This window comes from Gymnodraco acuticeps, unplaced genomic scaffold (assembly GCF_902827175.1).
Source record: "Gymnodraco acuticeps unplaced genomic scaffold, fGymAcu1.1, whole genome shotgun sequence".
Taxonomy (NCBI): domain Eukaryota; kingdom Metazoa; phylum Chordata; class Actinopteri; order Perciformes; family Bathydraconidae; genus Gymnodraco; species Gymnodraco acuticeps.
Genome location: NW_022990685.1, coordinates 324294 through 347968, shown reverse-complemented (window position 1 = coordinate 347968; position 23675 = coordinate 324294). Strand labels below are relative to the sequence as shown.

Sequence of the window (23675 nt, the reverse complement as noted above, 5' to 3'; positions counted from 1 at the left end):
CCACTACATTACAAGTACTTGAATGCAGAGTAACCTATATATAGTAATTGTTTTCCCTTTTGTGCAAACACAACACAAAGTAACTGTGTGATCGGGTTAAACAGATGATGAATTTGACTCTTTTTTTTATTGTTGCAATCTACTCAACTATCAGACCCAGTGACACTCTTTGTTTAACTTTTAAACCCTACAGGAGTCTTTTTATTGCAGAAACAAAATACTTTTTTAAGAAACACTTGGCTAGCCTTCCAACACATTAGTAAAGAGTCTTTAAAGTGAGAATCTTTTCATATTTGTCAGTGCAGAAGGCTTTACTCTTCATCATATTTACTTCTCTCTGTTCTCCAGTCTTTAGGGAATAAAGAAGGAAGTGGACCTCCGACCCACTCCATCCCTCCTCCCTCTCTTCCTCCTGCTGCACAAAGGAGACCTCGAAGCTCCTCTCCGGTCCACAACCCTCCTGCCTCTCCTCCTGCCTCTCTTCCTCCGCCGTCCTCTCATACAGAGAGCGAAGCAGAGAGTCTTCTGGAGGAGCTTCAACGCGGCAAAGAGCAGGCGGGACAGCTGGAAGGTAAGGCTGTAAATACCACCGAAGAAGTCGCATCAAAGAATAATTTTGTAGCGACGATCACAGCAACAATGTAGCCGCTGGGTAGGTCTGTCTGACAAGCTTTATCCCTAAAAGAGAGCCAGAGGTCGTGAGTTTCAAGATTCAACGGCTTCATTGTCATATGCACAACAGCTACAGTGTCATTTTGGCAATGGAAATCTTATCTACCAGACATAAATAACACATACAACAATCACAATAGTGCAAGAAGAAGCAGAAATACAAATAATAACAGCATACTTTCTATTAATTGTATAAAGTCAAAATAATATCCATAGCCTACATGAAGCAAAAATAAACAATTGTGTATCAGGGGTTCACGATGAATCTAAATGAAATCATGATCGTAATATGGGTGAGGGCAATATTCAAATAGCAGGAGGGGCAATATTTGGGGGGGGCGGCAGTAGCTCAGTCTGTAGGGAATGGTCGGGGAACCGAAGGGTCGTCGGTTCAAGACCCGATAGAAGCAAAAAGACAGTGTGTTCTTGTAGCTGGAGAGGTGCCAGTTCGCCTCCTGGGCACTGCTGAGGTGTCCTTGGGCAAGGCACCGAACCCTCAACTGATTCCCGGTGGTGTGTAATTGTAAAATAACACGAGTGAAAATACTGAATTCTTCCTCAAGGATTAATAAAAGTTCATCTTAATCTTAACCTTACAGGAAAATATATGGAAATATTATTTTGAAATAAGGATTGTGCTTCTGCAAAGATAACTAAAAACTAAACTAAAAAAGATCCTAAAAATCATATTGTACTAAATAAAATATCTTTATCTGGTCAAATCCTCTTAAAGTGGACCTATCATGCTATATTTGAATAATATATTATATAACAGATCCTGCATTTTAGCCATGCCTCATTTAGCTCTATTTGCTCTATTCCAGCCCTGTTTTAGCAAGGGCTGATTCTGTGGGAAATGAGCTGCAGCTGACCACGCCCCCCTGCAAAGGAGGGGGGCGAGGCACGAGCGTCATGTTACCATGCTGTTACCATGCCACGCAACCCCACATTCCCCTGATAGGTGGAGAGTTGGCCATATAGGCGGAGCTCCTCGTTCCTGACGTCAGAGCATTTTCAAATCTGTATCAGTCTGTATCAGATCCGTTGCAGCCCCGTTTTTAGAGATTTGGGTATGGAGGAAAAGAGAGAGGGTTGTGTTTTCTGACACTTGGTGAGTTCCCTGACACACCGGGGACACATATTCATGTATAAGAGACGTACAAAGGTGCGTTTTGCATGATAGGTCACCTTTAAATAATCACATCATGATCATTTAAATATATTATTGAATGATCGTGAGAATGATGATGTGAAAATAGTCATTATTATTAATATTGTGAATCATATATCAATTGCAATACCAGTCCAAAAAAAGCCATTTCTCGATGCCTTACATTTCCCCTCTCTGTGACAAACAAAACGAATGATTAAGGTGCAGGTCTAATGAGTTACTCAGTGACATACACACACACCCTAAATAACCAACAGAGTCCCAATATTCATTGTGGTGCAGTGATGACGTATTTTTGTTGGCAGACCCGCACCATGATGGGTGCCATGATGGGTGCATGATGGGTCACAAGGGGTGCCTTGGCAAAAAACGATGTTTTTATTTATTGGTGGAATACGAAATATTGCAGAAATAAGCTCTGTGGCAAACACACCTTTATGTCGTCTTTTATTCAGCAGGATAATCTCCACATATGGACACAACTTTGCCATTTTTGAAGTGTAAATGCAAAGTACAAAGCTAACGTTCACACAATAACACATCACCACCACTTGGCTAAAGGCGGCTTATGTTCGGAGTTGATTAACAGTCTCATTTAGTCACTTGTTAGCTTCTGCTGTTTTTATGAAGCATAGAAGCTTCGGACATTCCCCAGTGGGGTAAATCATTCCGTATTTTATTTCTTTATTTCAGGAATTTAACTTAAAACAAGTTCAAAATACTGTTGACTTAAAAACGAGGGAAGCTGAAGACCTAAAATGCGAACTATTTCCGGGTTTTAGGACTCATTCCTGCAACACTCACTCTGTAGCCCAAACCCATCCCTTTCCCCAACAAGTAACATTGAATTTGTTCATGTGTCCAGCGGCAGATTTGGAGGTTCAAGCTGGAGCTACAGCAGAAGGTGGAGCTTCATCCGTCAGCGTCTCTGCTCCCAAAGTGTCCATCCCCCCCCTCCGCCCATCACTACTGCTTCTCTCTGGACCTCCGCAGCCTGGGACACCTGAGCCTCACACACCCCATCGCTGTCACACTCAGGTGAAAGACTTCATCCTAATCTCAGCTGTCTCCAGAGAACCTGTTTGGTATGATAACAGGTCACTTGTAAAACCTCCACAAATGTAAGGGAATGTCTGGTTGACATACGCTGATGCTCTTTAGTATGTTGGTATTTTACCCTACTCGACTGCCGTTGACATTGATTCCTTTTTGGACGTTTTTCTTTGTTTTGGAAATAATTGCTTTCTTTGCCTTTTTGAATGACATTAGGCGCTTTCACACCGCAGTACTTTTCCCACAAAGGTTCATGAGAACTCTTTAATCGTCAGAACGCCGACACCTCCTCTTCTCCACCGCTCCCATGTTTTCTTTTGTGTAGCCATAAGTTAGTCTCTCTGCGTTTGTGCGCTGGGCTAATGCTAATAATGCTAATGCAAGGATAATAAAATGGCCGCTTCACAAAACTTTTTGGGAGTTTTACGCGGCGTGGTTTGCAATCCGCCCAGCCAATCAGAAAAAGGTTCTCATGTTAGTTCTGGATTTTTTGTTTTAGTGTGAACGCAACATTTCGGAACTATATCGGAACTAAAGTGGGAAAAGTGTGAACGCGCCTATTGGACCTTCAGCTGCATTAAGAAGACGTTTTTTGAGTTGGACAATTCTTGTAGGCCATGAAATGTAGATATATCCACTTCATAAGTTAAAAACATCTACATGTTCTTTAAAATGTGTATTGGTGTTTTTTTGTTGTGTTGCAGGTACTCATATCAGTTCTTCGGCAGTGCTGCTCCCATCATGACCAACCCTCCTGTGGAGCTGCAGAGGAACATGGAGGCGTCTCTGCCTCAGTCTTACTGCGCCTTCGACTTTGCCGCTCTGCCACAACAACTGCAGGACACCTTCCTCAGGTACCAGAATCGTACAAAAACGAAACATATTTTCCTTTCCATGCTTAAAGGCGGGGTAGGTACGTTTGAGAAACCGGCTCGACTTTTTTTTTAAACTTGTTGTTATATTCCATGGAATTCTCTTAACATCCCGATAGCAATGAATATCTGAAGTGCTTTGACAAAAAATCCATTAAAAAATGTCATCTGTGGAAGCCGTAGTATTGTAAAAAGCACGACCAATCATTTTAGCTGGCCCGGCTAAAATAACTGGATGGTCTACCTGCCTGTCAGCCTTCCATCTGTGCACAAACTTATCTCGTGCCCTCATTGGTCATGTGCGCGTTCGTGTGTGTTGGAGGAGGGGCTCTGTGAGGAAGTGGCAGATTTGTTCCGGCTGTGTATTTTCAAATTCTAGCGCACTCGAGCTGGTTTCTCCTAAATTACCTACCCCACCTTTTAAATTGTGTAAAAAATACAGTATATGCATGCAAAGTGCTGAAAAAATAACACTACAAATAACTGAACTAATTGTTCCGCTATTACATTTGATTCTATTTTCAAACATATTTTCCACTATATTTTTATTATTGCACTAATTAATTTCTTATGTGTTGGATTCTCAGTTTTCTTGTCTTTATTACATTACATGTTAACATTGTGTAGGGAGCTGCTCCGCTTTCGGCATTGAATGTAACGCATGTCTTTTTCAAATCACTCACCTTCTAAGTATTGATACAAAATGATTATTTAAATTGTTATTTTGGGTACCAAATTCCAAAGTGTTTTAGCAACTTGTTCTGGGATCAGCAGGCACGGCACAATCATTAACTTAACATCTTATTGGCTTACAACAAAACTTGTCATTTATTTAATAAGCAGCTTCATTTGAAGACTGAAAGAGAAAAACAAATATTTAAAAAGAAAATTGACTAAAGCTACAAAAATATTATCTTTTTGTCTGCAAAATCACGTTGGTCCAGCAGATGGTGCTGTAAGACTGAGTTTTGTCTCTGAATGTTAAAAATGGAGCTGCTGTGGAAGCATTTCAGTGAAAGGTATCTGAACTCATCGTGTGTTGTAGGGTTCCTCTGGTGGTGGAGGTTTGGCACAGAGACTCCACCAGCAGGGACCAGCTGATAGGACGAGCCTCCATCCAGCTGTCCCACCTGCTGAGCTCGGAGAGGAGCAGACTGCGGGCGTCTTCCGGAGAGCAGAGCTGGAGACAGACTCACCAGGACCGCATCCCTGTGGTCGCGGCACAGCGGTAGGAAGCAGCACGGACTGACACACTGATCACTTGGTGCACGGCAACTAATGTTAAACAACTTTTTCTTTCTTTCAGTCCCGGGGAGAAGGTGGCAGAGTTGAGCTACGTGGCAACACTGGAGGACCTGGGACCGGTTAAAGCCAGAGAGGTCATCGTGTCCGACTCTTCACAGGTGGGAACGATGTGTGTTGTGGAGGTAGATTTATTATTTGTGTGAACAAATCAACAACCACTTTGTGAATGTGTAATCTGTAAATGTAAAACGACTTCCACAAATGCAACAAAAACAAACTAATTCCAGACATAAAAAACAAGTTGTAAATAATGTATGGTGGCCACGACGCATTACACAACGGCACAAAACACGTACCTTATGAGAAACGCGATGCCGTTAAAAAAATGATGCAAATATAAATAAAAACACAAATGTGCCAAAACAAATGCAAATTAAGAAACATCTTCATCAACTTGACGAAGCATGCGCAGCATTTGCTAAAAACACTGCAAAAAAACCAAAAACTGAAAGAAGCTCAAAACACCTTGACTCAAGATGGTTGTTATTGTTTTTCTCTTAGTTACAAAGTTCTTTCACATAAAACAGAACACCATTAGAAATACACCAACAGAAAAGAAAATAACAAAATGAACTAAACAATGATATAACACGTGAGATCAAACAAAAATAAAATCACATTAAAGCAATTCTAAAAAAGTGAGCCTGAGTTATGTAACCTTGCAGCAGAGTTTGGGGTATTTGCAGGGGTAAGTACAGTAATCTACTCTAGTGTTAATGGATGCATGGATGACGCTTTCAAGATGATCTAGAGAATACTGAATCGTGTAATCCAATACATCTAACCTAATAATGTTGAGATGAACTTTAACGAATAGCTACATTCATCTCTCACACTGTCAATTCAAACGTGGACATTTTCACTTTTGTAAAGTTAGAAATAATGGATGAGTGAGAATGAGTTCTTGTATTGGATTACGGTAACGGGTGTACTTCATAAAGTCACCTCTGACTGTAGTCGCCCTTTCTGTGAAGTTCTGTGATGGTATTTGTTATAAATCCTCCTCTGTCATCAGGACCAACCTGCAGTCCCCAAACAGCCGCCCTCCCACCCTGCTGCTCCAAACCACACTGTCCCCCCGCTGGGCCCCCTGGCCCCCAGAGACACCCTGGAGTACCGCACGGCCCTGGAGCTGGAGCTGTGGAAGGAGGAGCAGGAGGATCTGTTCGATGATCAGGTGCACGCAAGACTGAAAGGAACCGTGAAAAGGCCGGATATAAAAGAGTACAATTATTAGATACAATATAAAAATAACATCAGGTAAACACAAAGATGTTGCTAGCAAGTGCTAAGTAAATAGACCTACCTTGAGTCTATTTACTTCAGTATTTTCATTTGATGCTACTTATTAGGTTATGATGTTACATCTAACTCCACTACAACCATCTGACGGCACCTACTTTCTGAGCTAAGTAAAGAATTGAAAAAGACTCTTGGATCAGCTGTTAAAAGCAACGTCACAAAGATGGAAACAGGGCTGTTTTCTGAGAAACTCATGAAAGGTTGACCTTTTTAGACATACATGGTTATCACAGGAAAACCACAAAGCATATGATGAAGGCTGAATATGATGTGTTTCTGGGGACCTAACAGTGTATACAGTAGTTAAAGAGGACAAATGATGCTCATTTTCAGGTTCATATTTGTAATTTGAGCCTCTACTGTGACTTGCAGACACCATTTACAAAACCTTTTTAACACACTACAGGAAAGGGAAACCCCACAGAGCATAACAGGGCCCCTTTAATATGAGCACCGCATAGAAACGTATATACAGTACTTGTTCTACTTTATTAAGTCAAAAGGCTGATCATACTTTTCATACTTTAGTTAGGTTTTGATGGCAGGACTTCTTTTAGCAGAGTATTTGAACAGAGTGATATAAGTACCCTGTTGTGTTTGTTTCAGTTGAGGAAGAAGGAGCTGAGCCACATGCAGGCTCTGGCAGAGGAGTGGAGGAGGAGAGACCGAGAGAGAGAAGCTCTGGTCAAGAAGAAGGTGAAGCGCTCACACACACACACACACACACACACACACACACACACACACACACACACACACACCCTGCTTGCACATTACTGTATATACTGCAAGTACTTATATTCACACAGACTCATGGGACACTTACATCCTAATGTAATAATGACTGCCCATGTTTCCCTCTGGCCTTCTCCCTAAATGTCCCTCTGCCTGCAGGAAGTGGAGTACAACGTGCTGGAGGAGCAGCTTCAGAAGACTCTGTCTGATCTGGAGAAAAGAGAGAAGCAGCTGGCTGAGGCCGAGCTGGAGGTCAGACTCACTTTAACCATTTACACAGCTTTTTCAAAAATGTATTTAAAGGTCCCCTATTATGCAAAATCCACGTTTTCATGTCTCTTCTACATCAACATGTGTCCTCTGTGTAAAGAGACTGAACATTTAAGGAACAAAGATTCTCTCTCTTTTTGTCCTGATCCATTTCTATAAAAACCTGTCTGAAAATGAGCTGATCAGATTTTGGCCACTTTGTGATGTCATAATGATTTTTTGGCTTGTGTAATCATCAACCAAGGTAACCCCCCCCCCCCCCACCTTATCACCTGAATCTCCTCCTAGAGCACCATTGTGTTATTTTTAACCAAATATCTCTCAGAGGGGCGTGGGGTTTTGTTCAGATATACTTTATTGATCCAGATTTGTGATTTGTTTCCGTGACAGCAGCATGTAAACAAGGCATTGCACATGAAATAATAACAAGATATAAGAGATCTTTAAAAATGATGTCTAAGAATGGAATATAAAATATTAATTAATACAATATAAATATACACTTAATTAATTAATCCTGCTACATCTTTTTATTAGATATATGGCTGCAATTATTATTATTTTCATATTAATCATTTCATCCGCAAACTTTTTTATAGATAAATGTATTAATTGTTTGGTTAAAATTCTGACAATCTTTTTATTTACTGTCACAATGTCACATTAGACAAAGAAAAGCTGAATATTATTATATTGATGACCTTAACCAGCAGTACCGGTGAACTTTCTTCTTTTAGAAATCCTAATTGCTCCTGAATTACAATGTCTTGTTAGTGAACCAAATCTTGTATTGATACCATAACTATCTCATAAATCCAATAAATATATCAATCGGATGCTTGCTAATATCAACCTATGACTTGCCTTTAGCTAGTAATGCACCACAGTGGTGTGACTGTGTGCGTGTGTGACTGTGTGCGTGTGTGCGTGTGTGACTGTGTGTGTGTTCAGACCCAGAGGCTGCAGAGGGAGCTGCGGGCCGAACACGATCTGACCCAGAGGGAGCTGCAGGAGAGCAGCAGGAGGCTGCAGCAGGACTGTGACCACCGGGCGGCGCTGGAGAGGGACAAAGTCCGCCTGATGGAGGAGGACCGGGCCCGGCTGCTGCAGCAGGTGGGGACAGAGTGGACAAGTAGTGTGTCAATCCAGCAGTCAGCAAATACCGCTCAACCACTGTGGTTAACAATGAACCACTGCACTCTGGAGAAGAGAATACAGCTGGGGAAGTCGTTTTTCTATTTCATCGGGCTTCGTACAATTAAAAGCGACATGAGCACCCATTCTTGTTGTTGGTAGTGGCCTTGCTGAGAAAATAAGCAACATAAGCAGTAAGGTCACGAAGTGGCACCAGTCGGGCTCTGGGCGGTGGAAAAGCAACTGGTTCCTAAACAGTGAAATAGTTACAAACCAAAAAAGCACGGAGCTAGAACTGGAACTGGTTTGGGAACAGTACTCCAGTGTGTACAAAGAGGGAGTTTACCTCAAAAACAACACCATACAAATTCAGGGCTTTATTTGTCATATGCACAATATCTACAGTAATGATATTAATTAGGGCCGGGACTTTAACGCGTTAATTAAGATTAATTAATTACACAAAAATTAACGCGTTAAAAAAATTAACGCATTTTAATCTCACTTATTTTTGCACCGCGGAACGTTTCTCACTGGATGAGTTTCAGGCGTACCGATTATACTGGAGCACCAACTAACGTTCATGACTTCAGACAACAACAAACCATAGTGAACAACAGTGGGAAATGTTGTTTTAAAAAACGGACGGATGGAAGCGTCGATAAGAGCACGGTTGTGTGCAAATTATGCAAAAAGGAATTCGCATATCACCGCAGCACATCAAGCCTCAAGTATCACCTCAATGCAAAACATATAGCAGCTAGCGTGGACGTTAGCCTCTTTTATCGCGTTCACACCAAAAAGAGCCGGTACTAAAATTAGTTCACGAGAACCTTTTTACCCCCACGAAAGTCCCTGCTAGAGAGCAGGGACTTTCGTACGGCTCTCTTGTGAGAAAAGAGCTATATTTCTGATTGGCTGGGCGGATTGCAAACCACGCCCCGTAAAACTCCCAAAAAGTTTTGTGAAGCCGCCATTTTATTATCCTCGCATTAGCATTATTAGCATTAGCATTAGCCCAGCGCAGAAACGCAGAGAGACTCACTTATGGCAACACAAAATAAAACATGGGAGCGGTGGAGATGAGGAGGTGTCGGCGTTCTGGCGATTTACTCGGAAGGCTGCTGGGACTCCCAGCAGCTTCTACTGAAGCCAGTCCCCAACTCCGGGGACTTCCGGCCGGGGACTTTGGGCGGCAGTATACGCCGTGAAGTGGTTTGCGGCCTGCCAGTAAACCCAATGCAGAAGAAGAAGAAGTGACGTCAGCGGCTTCATTTGCCTAATCCACCCCCAGGTTCAAAGAGTTCTCATGAACTAAGTTCTCATGAACCTTTGTGGGAAAAGTACTGCGGTGTGAATGCGCCTAATGGTATACTAAAATCCATGTGAAAAAAATTGCTTCTCACTGTTCTCAGGACAAATATTTACATGTGATTAAAAATGCGATTAATTTCGATTAATTAATTACAAAGCCTCTAATTAATTAGATTAATTTTTTTAATCGAGTCCCGGCCCTAATATTAATATTAAAAACACATGGTATTTATATAGCACTAATCTCAATGTTTGAAGAGACTTAACAAGCAACTAAAGAAAAAAACAACAAATACAAAAAAGTTGTAAGACAATTGAAAGGAGAAGATTAAAGGTTGCTTTTTGGATATGACTATGGAGGTTGTTCCAGTTGGAAACAGCTGACCTGGGGCTAAGGGTAGGGTTGTTTAGGATTTCTAAGTGGTGAGTAATGTTTGTAGTCAATTATGTATTTGACAGCCAGCCAATGGAGGTCATGTAGGATAAGCGTAAAGTGGTCAGAGCATCCTTCAACAAAGCAACATGATATACTTAACATAAAAGTAAAAGACATAAACAATGCAATCAAATAGAACAATAGACAAAATGGAGCAAGTAAATTGCAGGCTGGGGTCTTTGATAATCCTGAGGGCTTTCTTCCTGAGTCGCTGGGAGTAGAGGTCCTCCATGGATGGCAGCTCCGTCCTGGTGACGTGCTGTGCAGTTTTCACCCCCCTCTGTAGAGTCTTACGGTTGTGTTTCTGTTTGTATCCAGATTGCAGATGGTGAGTCTCGCTATAAGCAGCTGGAGAGAGAGTTCCAGGTCTACAGAGAACAACAGAACATCAGACCTGAGTTCAGACTGCAGTCAGAGATCAACCTGCTCACTCTAGAGAAGGTAACCTACTCCTTTCTGTATCACTACTTCCAGATAACAAGTGCTTAACATGTCATAGAAAGAAATGATTTCAATATGAACTTGTCACTTAATATAAACAAAGAAATCCAACCAAAGAACAAGTGATACAAATAAATCAGAATCAGGTTTATTGTCAAGTAGGGTTGGGTATCGTTTGAATTTCCACGATTCTGATTCCGATTCCGATTCTACTTTTCGATTCCGGTTCTTAACGGTTCTCGATTCCGATTCTTTGAGGGGCAGGGTAAAAAATGATACATGCTTCTTCCACCAAAAAATTACATTTATGAGAAACTTTTACACAGGTTAGTTTCCAGTAATATTCACATGAATCAGTCTGTTTATATTCACTGCTATGTAACTGTAACCTGAGAACCACTGAAGCTACAACAGTGCAACTTTTAAAGGAAACCCCCCCCCCCCCCCCCCCCCCCCCCATTTAAAAACAGTTCTTGTTGAGAAAAACAAGCATATCTGCCTTCTCAGGCATACCGGGAAGAAATGTTTGAACATTTTAAAGTAAAATGCTTCAATCTGGTGCACTTTAAGCAGAATTACTAGAGACTAGATCTAGGGGGTACAACTCTAAACACCCATATGAAAAAGATCGGTTTACATTTGAATAATTAAATAAGTATGTGAACATAACCAATAACCTACCATAGCCAATAACAAATACATGTCACGTATTTTATTTTTGTTGTTCATTCATATCTTATTTTACTATTTTATTTATGCATATTTTTGTATCTCTCCAGTTTAAAACGATATGTCTGGTTTACTGTCCTATAGTATACATTGGAATGATTTCAAACCTGTTTTATCCCAATCATTATAAAGGAGTACCTTGGAAATATGTGTTTACATAAATTGTGATCAAAACGTTTGAGACCCACTGAGATAACTTAGACTAAAGTGAACTATCTAAACACTGAGAGTCCTTTACCTCACTGAGCTGTAGTTATCAGCCTCTCAGTCTGACTGGAGAGGACTCTCCCTCCACATCATTGTAGAAACATTTTCTTCTTCCGTTAGAGCAGCTAGCACCAGATGCTAATAACAACAGCGCCCTCCCTTTCTCCCTCGCTCAGCTGCGGGTGCCAGATAAGCCAACATCCCCCATTTTCATCACTTACAGCGCCCATCGTACAGGGCAAATGAAAAGTGTAACCGGGGTGAAAAGGGTGTTACATTTACTTAATTATGAATGTTGTTACATCAAGGCCGACAATTAGGATGAGCCCCAACGGTCAAAACATTTAATTTTTTTCCCAGAGCTGTCAGCGCAGCGCCTCCACAGATCTGGCGCCCTAGGCGAACATCCGCCAGTGCGACGGGCCGTCCCTGGTCTCAGGTTACGCTGTAGGAAGTGTAGGTACAATGCTACATTTCCCGCGCCGCCGCGGTCATACAGTAGGCTACGGAGAGCGGCGAGAAACATTTCCTCAGGCATCGAAATGCGGAACCAAAATTCACATTTCTAAATGATGCCGTTGGAATCGAAATAACGGAACCCGTTCCGAACCGGAACCGGTTCTCGGTACACAACCCTATTGTCAAGTAAGGTTACACATACAAGGAATCTGATTGGGTGTTTAAAGAGCCTGTGACACGAGTTTTCTTCTTCAAGTCCCGCCAAATTACGTGTGACGTCATTGCGGGCACAGCGCTCCATCTGCACCGTTCAGGATCCCAGCATCTGCATGTAAACGCACGATGGCGCACACAGCAGCAAGCTCAGACAGCGATGACAGTTTAATGTTGAACGTGTCTGAGAGCTCATATGAGGCTGAAGGATCGGTTTATGTTGTATCTGTTAGAAGTTTAGGAATTAGGTGCGTCAATATGGGCGATCATACGGTCATGTAGCCAGTGGTGGAATGGGACTAAAAATCATCCCGGGACTCTCGACCGGCCCACTTCGGTACCGCTAGTAAATTGTCAACGGGGGGAGTGGGGGATGTCAGGGGCGGCGGGTGCTGTAGATAGTAAATGTAAATATGTAAATATTTGTGTCACTGCATCCTGGTAAAATACAAATATAATGCAATGTCTGTGTCTTTCACATTAGCGCTGCCAGCCACCTGTGCTCTGTACTACGAAGCCAGTTCAACATACCCTGGATATGTTTGAGTAACAAACTAACTAATAACAACAAACTAACAAACGAGATCTCGCTAAGCGGTCCTACGACGCTGGTTATCAACTCGGTAAATCAAGCCAGGGTTTCTCTCTCCAGTTGAGAGCGCGTTCACGTGAAAGGGGCGGGGTTAGCTACATTTGACCAATCACAAACAGGGTGTACTGACAGCGCAGCGTCATACTTCATTAATGAAAAGTAAACTAATATTAGACAAATATGAGCTTTAGACATCCGTGACTTAAACATATAATCCAGGATACGAGCCACATAGTTGCTGCAAGGTGAATACAGAACAACTGTTTAAAAAATAACTAGGCCTACCGAGTGTTTGAAAGCGTATAGTTTTATGATATCACTGCCCCATCTAAGACACGAGTGGATCTGACTTTAATTACATTTGACTCGAGTGTTTCGTCAACATAATGTGTTGCTTAAAATAATACTTCTGCATACAGTATGTGACACTGTAAGTGTTGCACGGCCAGATACGGCAGATAAGGAAATATATGATATATTATGATATTATATGATCGATGATCTGATTGATGATGTGATATGAATGATAAGTGCGACACGTCGGCGTCTTCTCTGCATACGGCAGTTTAAACTGTATTTCCTTTATCCTGTAATATGACTTGAGAGATTTAAACTCCGCACACTGAGTTGATCTCTTTTCTATAGACGCCGGAGGCGGGCAGCGTCAGGTAAAACAAGTTATTTAGCCTTCCCAAACCTGAGCCTCACGTGCCGCCTATGGGGGATGTGCTAGTGATTTATCCGACCGGCCCACTTCGGTACCGGCCCATCGGGATTCGTCCCGATGGCCAGTCCGCGACTGCACCCAGCCCACGTAAACTGTCAACGGGGGAAGCCTCGCTGCGGGGAAACGGTGGACCTGGTGTCATGAATGGAGTGGGAATAATAATAATAATAATCCGTGCATTTTATCCATTAATTTCCCCAACATTGTGGTGAAAAAAACACACGTTTAATCCATGTTGGTGTACTACAACTACAAAAAGCATCGGTTTGTTTTCTCATCAGGAAATGCAGACCGGCTCAAACAAACGATTTTTAATCATCATCCTCACGATCATTTAATGTATCATATGTTCGACGAATTGACATGAAAGCACTAATAAATGTAGTTTCATCCACTTGAGTTTACAACTACAAAAGTAATCGATTTGTTTTTATATCACATCCTACGGGAGGAAATTCAGCAGCTCTCACTACCGATTTGTAATCCTAATGTAATCATCATCTTCACCACGATCATTTATGTTTATGTTCGCCGAATTGACATGAAAGCACTGACAAATATGAATATACTGTAGTCAACTTCATTACAACGTTATTAACGTGCCTAAACTCAGTAATTCACCATTTCTACGCATGACAACACACTTTGTCCGTGTTTGGCTCTCTCGCCGCACGGTGAAGCGTTCCCGCATTGACGTCACTTCCGGCTTCCCCCAAAACTTCAAAATGAGTCGAAGGAATTTCCCCACGATGTTCGAAATGATTGATATTTAACGGAACGGTATCGCACCTTCTTTTTTAAGATGACGGTTCGAGATGACTAGTAGCCCAATATTTCATTGCACAGCAGTTGTTGGGAGGCTGTCACAGGCTCTTTAAAGATGGATTCATTTACACAGCAAAAGGAATGAATACAAAACTATTACAAACACAATTGTAGTGTGTTGCATAGGTTGTTGTGGCTTGTGTGGTTTACGCTCTTCACTCATTTGTCAACAAAATGATAACTCTTTTTCAGCCGTGTGCGACTGACGTGTTTGCTCTGTGACCGTTAAGGTGGAGCTGGAGAGGAAGCTGGAGACCACCACCAAGTCCAAACTGCACTACAAGCAGCAGTGGGGGCGCGCCTTAAAGGAACTGGCCAGATTCAAACAGGTACTGTCTGTCTGTCTCTGTTTCATTTAGGATTCAGAGGATTTAAAAAATATATATCCCAACCTCAGAGAGTTAAACTTGGGCCTGCGACCATAGTTTTACTGTATTTTGTTTTGAAAATCCACAGCGGAGGTTTGTGTCGTACTACATGCGGTGTGTTTTGCATATCTCTCAGTAGCCAACGATCTGTGAGTCTGTTGGCTCGGACATAAACTCCGCAATAAATGTAGTCTACATTTCATAAGAGCTGTAAAACCTATGAGCATTTTAAATCACATTTGAACGAAAGGCTTATATAATCTGTAGTTGTTATTGTTGATTTAATGTGTGAGCGAGGCGATATAGAGAGTTCATGTTAAGCTGTTGTTATTATTAGGCTGTACTTTGTTATAAACTGTTGGAGTGGTAAGCAGGCCTATTGTTTTTGGATATTTGGGGAGTCAGGTGGTCTGCGAGTGTTTTTTTATTGGTTAAGTGGTCCTTGGTATGAAAACGTTTGAGAAACACTGCAGTAGAGGGACAACATACAAATATGAACCTGAAAAGGAGCGTACTATGGCTCCTTTAAGTTAAGGGTTCATATGTTCATTATTAGAATCAGACAAAACAGAATTGAAATGACTGAACAGAGCTCTGACAGCAACATACGATTATTTGTATTATCAATGAATGAACTCATCAATGAATTGTTGGATCTATGAACTATAAAAACAATTGTAATTTAATTGTTTATGCCTTATAATGTCAACATTTGAATCCGAATTGTATCAGACTATTTAAATGTGGCTGTTAATTTCTGTGGATTGATTCAAATAGAAAAAAAGCCAGTTCTTGTACAAGTTCTTAAAAGACTCGAGAGCCTCCTTGAATACTATAAGAGAGACAGTTCAACATGTACAAAGTAAATTACCCCATGACCGAAATTGAAATGAACTGAAATAATGAATAGATAAATGCACTGATAAGAGTAACTCTGATGAACCACCATCAAAACAACTGAAGGAAAGACATGATGGAAAGCCGCGCTGCGTCCTGACAGCGCTCATATTTCACAGCAGATAAACGTAGTTTTCTGAGTTGGGACTTCTGCCGTGTTCAGGACGCTGCAGGGTTTTAATCTGCTGCTGGAGACGAGCTGACAGTGTTAGGACATTTAACAGCTCTGTTTAAAGACACGCTGCAAGCAGAGGAAACCGAGCTCAGCCGGCCGCCATCCGTCAGACAAAATAACACCAATATCGTGTGCCTGAGTACAGAGTGGACATGGCCCTGAGCCTAAAGGCTACAGAGGCTCATGTTCCCTTAGATACAAAAAAGCACCACTAACACAGTCAAAAATACCTGCATACAAGTCAAAGCCCTGCACTCAAAGTCAACTCATATCAGCAGCAAAATTGCTATATTATTAAAATAACTCAATGTTAAGAGTTGTACCGGTAAAATTAATGATCAATGTTTCATGTTATCTTGTTTTGTTTATTTAACAATTTTTTGGGATTTTTTTGAATGGCATCACGTAATGATGCCAGACGGTATAACTACTTATTAAATATGGATACATAAATGTAGTGATCATTCATTCATTTCCTGTTATTTCTTCTGACAATGACAAGAAATAACCTCTTATCCCGACATAAAAACATTTAGAAAATAAATTGACCCTAGGTAAAAAATATGTACGCACAGCCCCTAGCTTAAAGTGGACCTATATTTGAAACATATATTGTAGGGCCATACCTATATAAAATATATATATTTTTTCAAAATACCAAACAGATCCCGCATTTTAGCCAAGCCTCATTTCGCTCTATTTGCTCTTTCCAGCCCTGTTTTTGCAGGGGGCTGATTCTGTGAGCTGCAGCTGACCACGCCCCCCTGCAGGAGAGGGGAGTTGCCAGTTACTTTGGCATTAGGGCAGGGATATCTAGATACTTTCCAAGGTCTGACATCATGAATTTTGCTACTTTTAAAGCAAGCAACGATGTTTTCAAATATGTAATCAAAAAGCTCCTCAAAAACACTATCGAAGCAGTTCCTGCCGTTGCTACGTTAGTTCAAACAGTAACAACGGACTACTTTTCTTAGCGGATGCATGTCAATTTAAATCAATACAACAATTTTTTAAATCAATAAAATCATTTTCTAAATCCATAAAAGCATTTCAATTAATATTGGGAGTCATGTCGTTACTTTGTCGAGAATGTGGCCATGTAACAAGCGGGATAATATGCACATTGCATAATGTGCTTTCATGCCGATCTAGATCCCTCCGCTTCGCGTCGGGCTCCTGATCAGCCTGTCGGTGTTCTTTTCCCCATAATGACCGCGTCGCTGCACATTATCCCTTACATATGATTATATAGAGTCATTATTCATTTGTTTTAAAACAGGAGGCGCAAAAGCTTGCCTCGGGGAGGGAGAAAAAGAGCCACAGCGGAGAATAAACAGAAGGGCAACCATGGCAACCATGCAAGGGAAGTCTTCTTCGCTGCTTTTGTGGCAGACTACAGCACCACTTACAGGCCTGGCATATGTACTACAGCGTCTCCAGCGCTTTCGAGCAGCAATGGCCGGCCGTGGCCCAACCTCTCATTCCCCTGATAGGTGGAGAGTTGACCAATAGCCGTAGCACCACTTTACTGACGTCAGTAAAGTGTTCAAATCTGGATCAGTCTGTATCAGATCCGTTGCAGACCCGTTTTTAGAGATTTGGGTATGGAGGAAAATAGAGAGGGTTGTGTTTTCTGACACTTGGTAAGTTCCCTGGAACACCGGGGACACATATTCATGTATAAAATACGTATAAAAGTGCATTTTGCATGATAGGTCACCTTTAAGCTTTTTAAAGTTTAAGCTTTTCAGTGGACAGAATCCATTTGATTTCTAACAAGGCTTTTATTACAAACAGTTCATAACCCAGCGGTGGAAGAAGTATTCAGATCCTGTAATTGAGAAAGTGCACTATGTTAAAATACTCCGTTACAAGTAAAAGCCCTACATTTCATTTCCTACCAAGGGTTAGAGGAGTACCCTGTACTCGAAAAAGTACAGAAGTATTATCAGCAACATTACCTCAAGCTATTATTCAACTGGGTTCATCTTAGAGATGCAAAGTCTAAAGTGTATAATGTTTTTTTTAAAGCAAATCTTAATCTGAAAAGTAACCAAAGCTTTAACATGAATGTACTGGAGTAAAATATATGAATTCCCTTGTTACATTTAGAGCAGTATAAGTATAAAGTAGTACTTGATTGGAATATTCAAGTAAAAAGTACAAGTTCCTCAAAATGTTAAGTAATTCATTACTTTCAACCACTGTGACCTCTCCACAATAAAAGCATCCCCTAAGATATCCAGGGGCACGCTTTTATTTTGAAGAAACAACAGCAGCAACTGTTCGGCTTGCTTTAGCTGTGTGTGTGTGTGTGTGTGTGTGTGTGTGTGTGTGTGTGTGTGTGTGTGTGTGTGTGTGTGTGTGTTGTGTGTGTGTGTGTGTGTGTGTGTGTGTGTGTGTGTGTGTGTGTGTGTGTGTGTGTGTGTGTGTGTGTTGTGTGTGTGTGTGTGTGTGTGTGTGTGTGTGTGTGTGTGTGTGTGTGTGTGTGTGTGTGTGTGTGTGTGTGTGTGTGTGTGTGTGTGTGTGTGTGTGTGTGTGTGTGTGTGTGTGTGTGTGTGTGTGTACACACACTGATGGCTCTCACACATTTCATTGTCTACTTTACCTCAGCTAAATATTTGGCTCTGGTGTAAAAACACACCTCTCTTTTTCTTTCTCGCTCACTTTTTCCTTTTCCTACACACACACACACACACACACACACACTCACACACAGCACTAAGTGGGGCTTTAGTCAGCCTAAGACTAATGTAAACACACACAGACCTTATCTGACAAACTAATAACTGTTACTGACATAAAACAGCTGGAAAACTGGGCAGACATATTTCCTCTTTTCTTTTTGTATGAATCTGTCTCCCCCCCCTCTGTTTTTCTTCCCAATGACTCCCTTCATACTCCTCTCTCTCTATCCTTCTCTTCCTCCTCCTGTTACCCTCAACCACTCCACTTTATTTCTTTTCATCTTTCTGGGTCTCTTTGCCTACTTTCTCTTCCTCTCTGTCTAGCTTTGATTTGATCTAATGTGTCCTTCCTCTTATCCCTCGATTCAATTATCTAACATTTCTTTCTCATGTATTGTTTCTGTTTGTATAGACCATTTTTCTTTCTTCTCTTTTAAGTCTCCCTCCTCCCCTCTCTAAGTGCCACATCATTGTAAAGAAAACACGGTGTGATTTATGCAGCTCTAAGGGGGTTCAGCGCTGAGTGTCACCCCCCGCCTATTAATCATCCCTGGGATTGCGTTGAGCAACAAGCTAGCCACGCTAACTATTCAGATGTCACACTCTCGCTTTTTATAAAATATCAGGCGTGTGTTTACACGACCATCCGTCTTGGCGCTCTGCGGTTTTTAAAGCCGGCTCTTGTTTGGTTTTTCTCGGCCTCTCCGCGCCTATTTATCCTCTCCTCTCAGCGCCTCGCATGGCGTGCTGTTTAGCTCAAGTCAGATCATAAAAATTCTTGTCTGAGGAATAATGTGCTTTTCAACCCAGGAGGTTCCGAGCGAGAATAAATGCCCAGACACCGCTGAGGTATTAGATCAGAGAGTTAGCCCCTTTTTTTATATTCAAAATATTGGGACAAGGAGCTTAAGTTGGTCTTTTCAAAGCAAAAATACGGGACAAAGAGATTCAAGTTCTGAGCCTGGAAGCTACATTTTGTAATTGTACAGCCCAAGTAGAAGGTCAGGCAACTAAATGTGGCTTTTAAACAGCTTGTTGAAGCAGAAAAGAGAACTAAGCTGTTATTTTATAAAGGCCATAAAGAAAAAAAGCACTTCTTTCTATCTTGAATCCAACACTAACATGAGCCGTCTGTACAAACGTCCAGTTTTTCAAAACAGCAAGAAAGTCTGATCTTTGGTAAATGAATTCCAATCGACGTCAGATGCTCATCTGTTTAAAGCCTCAGTTGTAACAGTCTGTCGCTTGGTTGATTCTTTTGATGGACATATTTTCTTTTAAAACCTTGTTTACAATTTTACAGAAAAAGGCAAATTTTATGCCAGAGTTTACAGCAAAAAACGTTTTTCTGATTGGCTGCCAGGTGACCATTAAAGGGGCCCAAGTATGCACATGTTCAGCTGCATAGTTGTATTGTGTGCCTCTACTGTGACTTGTTTACGTGCTATAATGTTCAGAAAGGTCTTCATTTAGTTTTTTGTAGTCTGAAACCTGAGCCCAGTCTGCTCTGATTGGTTAGCTGGCCGTCTCTATTGTGATTGGTCAAGCGCTTAGAGATGTCCCGCCCCTTAGCCTGTCATGTACAATGTGTTGGAGTGCTAGCCAATAGAAGTGCAAGAGTTACCTTGTGATGTCACTATGTTACGGAAGAAAACAAAGGAGTCCAATGCAGGCGTTTCAGACAGGGGGGGGGGGAGAGACACTCACAGGGATTGTACCTTTGTAGACTATTTACATGCAAAAAAACAAACAATATAACACAGGAAAGGGAAAACCCTTAAAAGTTTTGATCAACTTTTGAATGATTGTTCTGAAATCATTGGCTTACCCTTTGCTAAGGCGTCTTGATGTCGATGATATTGATGGAAGCGTTACCACTATTGCTCTGATTGATCAGGAAACCAGTTCCTGTTTTCTCAATATAATAAACATAATGACGACAAAGAAATGTAGAGAGGATTAAAAGTCTTAGCAAGTATTGCGTGTCGGCTTTTCGTATTGATGTTGGACAGCCGGACCGGACGTGGTGATTAGTTGTTCTGTTTGGACCGGTTCACCGTAATCATATCTCGGGTTCAGTCATTCATTCAACGCCGTCAGAGGGTTCAATTCCCTCCGCCCAGACTGTAACTGCCCTCCCTCATGAGTCCGTTTGACATGTTGTCAGTTAAACAGCAGATGCAACATGGCGTCTGAGGGAATTCCAGTATTACTGGTCTCAGTGGAGACTCAGAAGGTTCCCACAGGTCATTGTGTTCCAGACAGGGAGGGTGATCCATTTCCTGGAGCAAACAAGGGATTTGGTGGAATATTTACATTTACAACAGACAGCAAAAACAACATCAACAAACCAGAAATGATCAGTAGTTTGTGGAAGCACAGGTTTCAAGTTTTTAGTTGTAATGCCTTTTTTCACCAAACTTTGTCATCTTGGAAAAATAATTTCGTGACTCTTAAAGGTGGGGTAGGTAAGTTTGAGAAACCGGCTCGAGATACACTTTTTGTTATATTCCATGGAATGCTCTTAACATCCCGATAGCAATGAATATCTGAAGTGCTTTGACAATAAATCCATAAAAAAATGCATCTGTGGAAGCCGTGGCGCTGTAAAAAGCACGACCAATCATCTGAGCCGGCCCGGCTAAAGTAACTGGATGGCCTACCTGCCTGTCAGCCTTCCATCTGTGCACAAACTTATCTCGTGCCCTCATTGGTCATGTGTGTGTTCGTGTGTGTTGGAGGAGGGGCTCTGTGAGGAAGTGACAGATTTTCTTCGGTAGTGTATTTTCAAATTCTAGCGCACTCCAGCTGGTTTCTCAAACTTACCTTCCCCACCTTTAAGGTCATTGATGGGGCTAAATAGCAAATTGGCTGATGCACAACATTTAAAAATGTTTTATATATTTTAAAACATGCTCTTTTTTATTTTATTTTTACACCAATTTTGACTGACTTTGTGTGGGTTCATGACATAAAATGCAAAGAACAGTATTTGATTATTATTGGTTGTAATGCAAAATAGGGAACATGCCAAGTGGGTGAATGCTTTTGCACGGCACTGTAAAATAGGTTAAGCAGCAAATCATCACATTTGATAACCTTAAACCAGAAAAGGTTTGACATGACTTCACACGGAGTTTCCAAACCTTCGTCTTTGCGCAGCATTGATAACAGATACCAGAACTTTATTTGGTATTTATTGTATTGTGTTTACTTTTCAATTCTATGCAAAACCTGCTACTTGACACTTTAGAACAAATCTAATTGTAGGACCAGTTCTTCCATGAGGCCCTAGAACCTTTACTTTGGTCCACAGAGGGAACTTGTTCCGCCAACACAAACCTCACATATCATGGCTCGTGTATTTTCCACTGTGACTTTGAAAGTGATGACGTTGCATGAATCAGCACAGTCAGAGTGGAAACTGCACCCTATGAAAAACAGACTTCAATACTTTGTTGGGATCTGAAACAATCTGAAACGCTAACATTACATGCTCAAACTGAGCATTCTTTTTCAATGTAATTTGGATTTGGTATTGAAACACTATCTGGTTGTATTTGAAAAACAGTAAAGGAACACTTCTTGTGCTCTGTGGTTTTAATCCTCACATTAAAGACTTGTTAAGAGCAGTCCAGCAGCTTCTATCTTAGACAAACAGACCACATTCTTAAACTCTGCTCCTGTGTGTCTTATCTCATACTTATCGCTCTGAAAACCTGACGGAGCAGCCTGAAAACACTGATCTTAACCCTTCAAACCGCGCAGATAGGAGACTGCTGTGGAGCTGTTTAACCCTGTGTGGAGCACATTTCGTCTGCTGGGTACTTGTAGCTTTATCTAGGCTCCCCATAATGTGATCAAGAATTACACTTTCACTTATATCTGTTATAAAGTAAACAAAATAACAGTTTAGGGTACACAATCACATTGTTTTTATTATTCAGAACGTTTCAATGTTAATGTCATTGTAGGGAGCTGAGACATTCTGGGTAGAAAGATTATTGGCGACTTCTTAATCGATTGCTTTTTCAAGCACAAATGTCAGACATTTTGTAGTTTCAGCTTGTTCTTTGACCTGTGCGGGTCTGCCGGGTACTTCTTATATGTTATAGTTTGGATTCCCAAAGCTTTTAGTACTATCCCATCATTCAAGGGTGGTTTTCACTATAAGTAATGGTTTTTCTTTTGGACGGACACTATCATTTACATTTTTTGACTATGTTCAATCTGAATTTACTTTAAAATTGAAAAAAAAAATCTATATTGATTCTAACTTTTCTACATCAATCTCACAGGTTTATCATTGCTTTGAGAAAAAAGATTATTAATTTAACCCTTTTGGAAGGGAAGATATGTCATTTGTTCTGGGCGTGTCATTTTCCAGCCTGAGACCTGGAAAACAGGCTCGGGGCTGAACAGGTTAACAGATCTGTGGCTCTTTCTTCTCTCGTGCGATGGGTGATTTGATTCAAAACAAAAGATTTGCAGATGTTTGGGAATATGATCATCATTTTTTACTATTTTTCTGACATTTGAGATGCTAAACTATTAAGATTTTTGTTCAAAATATGAATTACTAGTATTATTGATTATGGTAATAGTTTTTTTGCTGAACACAAACTTAGATTTTAGCTCCAGGTGCCGCTGTCTTTTTTGTCACTGTCTGTGATGTCACCTAACAGCAACTGGTTATGGATGAAAATCAAAAATCTTAGGAAATAAATATCAATTTCTTTATTTTATATTTTTGTTATCTAAATGTCTGAAAGGTTGGACTTGATTTTATAAATTAATTCTGCAACATTTCTAATCAAATATTTCACTATTTTCACAAAGCAACGTTATAATATTCACGCCATGGTGATGAAAACATTTATATCTGTAAAGAAGGAGAAATTCATTTGTCCTGGATAGTTGAAACTTTACCTTCCGTTTAAATGACGTTAAGATGTGACTTTCCTGTACATCAGTAAAGGAGAAACACCTGAACACCCTGATATCTTTGCACAAAACGTTTTATATTTATCTATTTCTTCAGCAATATAGCCATTTTGCAGAAACTCATGTGTGTCTTATGTGAGTTCCTGT

General features: G+C 40.9%; 1 protein-coding gene across 1 annotated transcript in view; it reads left to right on the top strand.

Annotated features, from left to right (window-relative positions):
* LOC117555396 (centrosomal protein of 120 kDa) overlaps nucleotides 1–23675 on the top strand; it is a 36541-nt gene that overhangs the window by 6278 nt on the left and 6588 nt on the right. Inside the window, 12 exon segments of the mRNA XM_034230300.1 lie at nucleotides 349–571; nucleotides 2709–2791; nucleotides 2793–2881; nucleotides 3601–3750; nucleotides 4814–4996; nucleotides 5075–5171; nucleotides 6089–6250; nucleotides 6982–7071; nucleotides 7270–7362; nucleotides 8332–8493; nucleotides 10583–10705; nucleotides 14688–14786. Coding sequence (XP_034086191.1) covers nucleotides 349–571; nucleotides 2709–2791; nucleotides 2793–2881; nucleotides 3601–3750; nucleotides 4814–4996; nucleotides 5075–5171; nucleotides 6089–6250; nucleotides 6982–7071; nucleotides 7270–7362; nucleotides 8332–8493; nucleotides 10583–10705; nucleotides 14688–14786 — 1554 coding nt within the window.